The sequence below is a fragment of the Galeopterus variegatus genome, unplaced genomic scaffold (genome assembly GCF_000696425.1).
Source record: "Galeopterus variegatus unplaced genomic scaffold, G_variegatus-3.0.2 Scaffold7515, whole genome shotgun sequence".
Taxonomy (NCBI): Eukaryota; Metazoa; Chordata; class Mammalia; order Dermoptera; family Cynocephalidae; genus Galeopterus; species Galeopterus variegatus.
The window spans coordinates 1-7,376 of NW_007733626.1; the positions used below are offsets into that span (position 1 = coordinate 1).

General features: G+C 54.5%; 1 protein-coding gene across 1 annotated transcript; it reads right to left on the reverse strand.

The window, feature by feature from the left end:
* Positions 1 to 920: 920 nt before the first annotated feature.
* On the reverse strand, positions 921 to 3,203 carry ADM (adrenomedullin). Its single transcript, XM_008592026.1, has 4 exons — positions 3,084 to 3,203; positions 2,500 to 2,618; positions 2,199 to 2,348; positions 921 to 1,987 (listed from the first exon to the last, which is right to left on the reverse strand). The coding sequence occupies exons 2-4, from the start codon at positions 2,595 to 2,597 to the stop codon at positions 1,669 to 1,671; spliced, it is 567 nt and encodes a 188-aa protein (XP_008590248.1). The 5' UTR covers positions 2,598 to 2,618; positions 3,084 to 3,203; the 3' UTR covers positions 921 to 1,668.
* Positions 3,204 to 7,376: the final 4,173 nt, after the last annotated feature.

The window sequence follows — 7,376 nt, forward strand, 5'->3', positions numbered from 1 at the left end:
AGAAAAAATGAAAAAGGCTTGGGAGGGAGGAAGGAAGAGGAGAGCGGCAAGGGGAGGCGGAACAATGAAGGTCTCAGGGCGTCGGAGGCGCACGGTTCCGGCTGCACGTCCGTCCCGCCCGCCTCCGGCCAGCAGCTGCACGCTGCGCAGCGTGTGGGCGCTGAGTCACTGTCCCAGAACAGGGAGCCGCCGTGCAGGTCTGGGGATGGCCGGCCCTGGTTGGCATCTGCAAACTGTTTTTTTCTTTCCTCTTTCATTAAGGCTGTGTGCTGACTCCCACGTAGGAGAACTTATTAAACCGCACGTACGAGTACGGCCGAATGGCTCTTGGGGCGCATCCGAGGCTACCGGCAGGGGGCGCCACCGTCTCGCTTATAAGTCCCCCTTTCCTCCCCCTTCCCCCCACTTTCACCCCCCCACCACGCCCCACTGGGCACTCGGGCAGGGAGAGGGCCGAGGTTACTGGCTGTGGGTTTCCCGGAGATGTCCCAACACTTTGCTGGGGTAGTTTCTAACTTTAACACCCGCAGTAGCCGGGGCAGACTCTTCACTGAGAAGGCCTCGGAGACCTCCCCAACTCTCCGAAGCGCGCTTTCGCGTAGAGTCTCGTGAGCAACTCCATAAATCTAGGACGACGTTGCGCAACCCGGAGAGTCCAGGCTCGGCTCCCCAGTAGGGCTCATCCTATCCCGCCCCTCCCGGCCGCCACGCGAGGCAGTGACCTCGGGCGTCTCCGCGAAGCCCTGACTCGCACCCAGGACACGCGCTCTGCGCGCCTCACGTGGAGAGCGGAGTTCGTGACAGACCGCCCGGCCGGCGCGGAGAGGAGCTGGCACGCGCCCGCGCCGCCGTCCCATCTTCCCAAGCCCGGCGGCGGGACCCCCAAGGCGCTCTCCCTCCCTAGACGCGAGAGCCGAGAATGAATCAGCATCGAGAGAGTTTATTGGTTTGCTGTTGGTATATCACTCATTTTATGTAGATAGATTATACAGAGACATGGTGTTTCCTTCTTCCGCGGGAGGTAATCAGTCTCTCTCTATCGTTCAGGCACACACACTCTCACGTTCCACGCTGCAAACCACAATGTTACACCTCGCTGAGACATTCACGTCTTAAAATAGGGGGAGGGGGACAATACAATTGCTTTAAAATGCCCTTAATACAATATATAACGTACAAAAATATCTCTGTATTTGAAGTTACAAAAAAAAATCTTGACAGCAACAAACTTAAATATTGATAGTTACCTCTGTATGTACAACACGCATTGCACTTCTCCTCTCTAGGTTTTGGAAAGTTCAAGTAATAGTGAGGCTTGCGCCCTGGTGGGGTGACACCCGTGAGAAATCAGTTCGTGGGCGGGCACGGCAGTGGCTTAGACTCCTGACCCGGGGGTCTCAACACTTAATTCTCAGTTTCACCTTTCCTTTCTGCCTGGCAGAGATTCCCTCGGATTCCCCCTGGGGCACCCGGGACTGATCAGAGCAAAGAAAGCGCTGCCCCGAGGAGGAGGTGAGGCCCCTGCAAAACCAGGGCTCGCCGCTGGACCGTGCCCTCGGGTTCTCTGCAGGGCTGTGACAGCCCAGTGTCCATATGGCTCCAAAAGCCCTCCGCCCCGGGAGGCGCCAGCGGGATGCTTGCGCGACTGTTCGCTGCTGCCACTGGCGCCTAAATCCTAAAAAGGGTGGCGAGCACTCTGTGCACACGGGAGGACGGAGCCTCGGGTGCCTGTGGCTCGTGAGACCCCAGAGTCCGGCCTGGGTCGGCCTCCGGCAGGGAGCGCCTGCGCCGGCGGCCGTAGCCCTGGGGGCTGATCTTGCTCCTGGGGGCGGCACCATCCTTGTCCTTGTCTGTGAACTGATAGATCTGGTGCGCCAGCTTCTGCACCGTGCAAGTCCCGAAGCGGCAACCGAAGCTCCGCAGGCCCTGGAAGTTGTTCATGCTCTGGCGGTAGCGCTTGACTCGGATGCGGGCGGCGTCCGGACTGCTGGGGAGGAGAAGGAAGGCCACTTGAGACCCCATCCAGCAGGGCTTTGGCCCCAGCCACCATGGACAGGAGTCATTCTAGGACCAGAGAGGGAGCTAGAAACTGCTCGCGCCATCTGAGCTGTCATCCAGCCACGACGAACCCCAGGGCCGGGAGAGGGAGAGCTCCTCCCGCACGCCCCCGCTTCCCCCACTGCGCGGGGCATAGTTACCTGGCCTCGGGGCTGTGAGAGGCACCCTCCATGTCTTGGGGCCGAATGAGAGTCTGGGTCGGCCCAGCCTTCACGTCGGCGAGCCCGGTGGGGTAGTTGGTGGGCGCCAGAAGATCCCTCTTCTCGCGACTTAGAGCCCACTTACTCCATCTGTAAAGCACGAGCAGACCCGAATCGCGTGCGTCCAGGCGACGTCCTGGCCCGTCCCTGTTCCCAGTCACTTCTAACCCCTGGGGACCAACGGTCTGTTCCCCTAGCCTGCCAGGTACCAAGACAGGGGAATGTGTTGCCGCGGACTCACTTTTTTCGGAACTCCGACGCCACGTCGAGCCGCGCGGTGTCTGCACCTAGAAAGGCGAGTGAGCCCAGGTACATCAGGGCGACGGAAACCAGCTTCATCCCGGCGGCGATGCGCAGATCCTGAAAAAGGAGAGACGAGCCGAGCGTGAGCACCCGGGCCAGCTGCACTGCCCGGGTTGGGCACGGAGGACGGGCGGGGGCCCCGGCGCGGGCGGGTTCAGCCAGCGCTCTGCCTGGCTCAGACGCTTATCTCCCCGGGGCGCAGAGAGGCGCCAGAAACGTTTGCACCCGGCGGGCGGGTGACAGGCCCCGCGGGGGAGCGGAGGGTGGGGGCGCTGCACAGAGGCAGGTCCCCAGAGGTCCCCTGCTCAACTTCTTGGAACTTGGCAGACGAGCAGAAGGGACTGTGACTCTCTGGAGCTCCAGCTGTGTGTATAAGCTGCGCCCGGGATGCGGCGTGCACTCCGCAGAAAACTCCCCCTGCCCCTCCAAATGGGTTATTCCCCTCACCTAGCACTCCCAGTTTCGGGTCTCTGCAACCTCTCCCCCCACCCCCCTTTAACCCGCCGGGCCTGCGGCACCTACCTGCTGATAGGCGATCTGTCAAGTAGTTGGAGGAGAAAGTACTTCTGTACGTCCCTCTGGCAGTAGCAAAACCCCAAAGTCTGAGTTCAGCTGCGGCGATAACTCAGAGGTGGCAAAGATCAAGCTCTTCTACCTAGTGTCACCAAGAAACCACTGAGTAGCCAGCTCTGGTTCCTGCTCTTTATAAGAGCTCAGGGGGGCGGGGCCTGGGCTGCCCTACCGCCCTCGCGCCCTCCCTTTCGTTCCATGGGCGCGCGCGCTCCTGCACTCGGGCTCGCGCATTGCTTGCCTGTGGGTGTGGGTTGGGGGGTCCCCTGTGCTTAGAGGACTCAGAGATGGGTTCCAGGAGGCTGGTGTAAGAACTGCCACAGACCTAACTTTCTGGGCACAGGGTTCAGACGATAAGCCGGGGTGAAGGAGTGCCAGTGGAACTTCTTGGGGTCCTTAACCCAGGACCTATGCAGCCTAGCGTGCGGGACCTCCTGGCAAAGAACAGCAAGAGCCAGCTGGGGAGACCGCGCGCATGGTCCGAGTTCTGGATTTGGGGAGTTGTGGCCTCAAGAGGACCGCGCCCCCTGCCGGCTCAGCGCCTGACCTGGCCGCGACCCCAGACTCCCGCGGAGCCACAGGGGCAGGGTACAGTGAAGAGCAGAGAGGAGCCGGGCTCGCCAGCCCCCTCATCGCCCCCCCCCACCCCCCGTGAGGGCGGCCGAGACTGGGGGGTTTGGGGATGGGCAAGCAAGATTTCGCAATAGGGGCAAGGCTCGGAAAGGCTGAATTGAGAATTAGGATCTGGGGAGGGGTGGGGAATTATCTGAAATTTCAGAATTTACATGCCTGTTTGGAAATATAGGAATAACCAAAATCAAGCAGAAGGATACCGTTTCATTCCCCCCGCCCCCTTGTAATCCAATTATGCCTTATAAGGTTATAACCTGAGAGTTTGCCCGGCTGCCTTCATTCACCCATTGTAAACGTGAGGCCAGGGAGCACACTAATGCTTCATGTATGATAATCGCTTCACAGTTTACAAAGCACAGTCACATGCCAATCTCCTTTGATCTTCACACCAACCCCTGAGTTAGGCGAAGAAAGTAACACTACTTTTCACGTTCTGCCAAGTAGAAAATTGAAGTTCAGAGAGAGGAAGTATCTTGCCCGAAGTCACGCTAAAGAAGCAGGAGAGTCCTAACTCGGCCCAACAAGCAAGCACGGCCGACTGGGGCGCGGCGTGGATTCTTCTAGGCTGGGGTCACCATCTCGTCAAGGGGGAGAGGAGAATCCCAGCCCCCGCCCAAGGATTTGTGCCTGTTCATGATGAATCACCCCAAACACCTTTGTCACCCGTTTGAGCTCTTCCATCACTGCTTCTTGACTTCACTTTCTTAACTTCCCTTCTGGGGGCCAAACTGGGGAGGAAAGGCTCAGCCCCGCGGGGATCCCTACTTCTTGCATGCGGGTTTCTGGTGTCTTACCAACTACCCCCATTCTAAAGTCTCGAAGCTCAGCAACTAGACTGAGAGGCTGAGGGTGCAAGACTACTGACTATACCGGCTTCTAGTACTCACCCTCTTGGCAATTCGCTATGTGAACGTGGGTAAGTCACTTCCTCTCTCTAGTGTTCCCATCTAGGACGTGCCCCCAGCAGATCTCTAAGCGTCCTGCCTGCTCTGCCATAATGGTTCTGAGACCCAGTGCAAAGGCGGCTGGGCGCCGGGTGGCGCGGACCTTGTCCACAGTATGGTCTGGGCCACGCACTGCTGGCTCAGCAGCCTTTTCGCTCTCCAGACTGAACCGTGGACATTGAACCTGGGGAAGACATGGCCGCGCCGCGGTTATTTATTCTGAGGACTCTTCCCCGAGGGAGTCACCTGAGCGCATCTGAGTTCCAGCTGAGGGCGGGGTACAGATTCCTGGCTCTGGTACGGGCTTGGGACGCGGAGGGTCAGAGCGGTGCAGCGCGGCGACCTGGCCCGGCTCGGCCGCCTGGCTGGCCGTAGGGCAGTCACCGTAGCAGACCAGGTCAGGCGGCTAATCTGTCTGCACCGCAGACGGCAGGTATTGCTGCGTGCCTGCTGTGTTTCTAGAAGCCTCCTCAGCCTAACAATTGTTTTTCTCTCATGTCTCCCATTTCTCGTCTTTTCAGTTCCTCTCTGGCGAGTCAGGCTCTTCGCACCGATCCTGTCCAGGGCGGCTGTCTGTTAGTCTCTCTGAGGATGCGACCTAATTGTCGCCAGTTTCCAAATAGTGTCTGCGCCAGCGCAGGTTTTACTTTCATTTCCCCAGCGCGCGCCTCCGACTGCCGGGGTGGTCAAGGACAGCTGGGTGTCGGTCCACAGCCAGGGGAGGTCCCGTGGTCTGGACTCGTTCCTTCCAGGCCCCACCAGCCCTAGGGGGTTCCGTCTGCAGAGAACTCTGCGGCTGTACCTCGTTGCCTCCTCCAGGAAAGCCCGTGATTCCACGGGGGAAACTGAGATCTTGCTCCAGGGCAGGATCACGAAGTGTGCTCTTGGCTCAAACTTCTCTTTGAGCTGCAGGCGGTTTCAACAAGGAAAGCAACCCAAGGAGAGAGATTCGGTGGCTCGGTTCCACCAGGCTCCAGTGCCTACGCCAGCAGCCTCGTGGCTGTGCCAGGAATTCCCACCTTGAGCCTTGGCACGTGCCTTATCAGCCTGGGTGCGCTTTGTCTCTCTTGCACTTAGAGATATGTCGCTTGAAAACCAAGCCAATTCTTTCTTTAAATGAAATGTCGGATTGGCAGCTCAGAGGATTTTGCTTGAAAACCTGTATCTTGGAAAGAGTGCGGGTGTGTGTTTGCATTTGTGGCAGCAGGCGCCAGAGTTCTCCCCAAAGCATCGTCGGGTTTAAATCAAAAAATGATAAAGAATTAGCCAAATCTGGGCATCTATTTTTTTTCTTGTGGAATCTTGAGTTGGCTTACTTAATCATCGTTAAAGAGAAAAGAAAAAACAACAACAACAAACACCACTAGAATGCGTCTTTGGTTCGATAGTCCTATCTAGAAGGAAACACCACAGCGAAGAGTTCTCCTTCTGGTGATTTGCTAGCATGGAGTTTCATCCATTCAAGTTGCAGTGACTGTAGATTTATACTGGGCATGGACAGTACATGGAAGGAAGGAAGGAAGTGAAGGAAGAAACATCTTTAAAATTTCCTTGGCAAAAAAAGAGGAAGAAAAAATAAATAAAAAAGAATCCTGATTAATGAAGATCCACTTTTTTTGTACCTAAGAATTTTAAGAGGTCAAATAATAAATAACCCCTCAAAGCACTGTAATAAATGTGTATCTCTTGACATCATATATACAGACATACGTACACATATGCTAAAGGCTTGTTGCATAACATTGTTTCAGCTTATTCTTTACATTCCGACTGAATTATTTTTAGGCCCGAAATCCATCCTTATGCTTAGTAATGTTTGGAGTTTTAAAAAATGTGTGATGGTGGTTTCCCAGTTAGCACTGTTGACACAGTTCTGAAAGCCAGGGTGACCACACTCAGGTCTTTCAGAAAAGTAATCAGAAACAATAAATTATGTTAATGACATTAATAAAAATAACTAAAACGTCAGTAGCTAAATGCAGTGCATAATTATCTCAGATGCCTTGTTTTTCAAACAGGAAATTTTATGATGCATTTATTGTTCATATGGTTCAAAATGCCTGTTAAGCTGAGGGCTTGTTTACAAAGTTCACTTGAAAACAAGGTTCAGGATGCATCCTGGAGTTGCAACACAAAGTGGTTTAGAAAAAGAACACAATCAGCCGTGCAGATTTTGTCACTCACAGGGAGAAATAAAGCAGGGATACAAAGCTTGGGGCACTTTTTTCGGATCTCTGGCTTTTCGAAGGAGCTAATAAAATATAGTGGGGTTTTTTTTAATTAAAAAAAGTTTTTTATTAGCTTGAAGGAGCTAATAAAAATATCATTTTGCAGAAAAATGAACCTGTACATAAACCAATTAAAGTATAAAATAGGTACACAATTTCAAGGGGTTGACCAAATTAAAAACTGGCACAGAGTAAAAAGCACTGTTTTCTTTTCTTTTTTTTTTCTTGGAGGATGACCTGGCACAGGAATCGAAACTTGGACCTTGGTGCTATCAGCACCATGCTCTAACCAACTGGGCAAACTGGCCATCCCAAAAGCACTATTTTTATATTTTTAATTTCTATCTGGTTTGGAATTGCTGGGGCAGGCTGGTAGACAGTTAACCTCTCTCTTTAGGGCATAATATTATCCAGAGCATCAGCATAAAGGAAAGTAATGC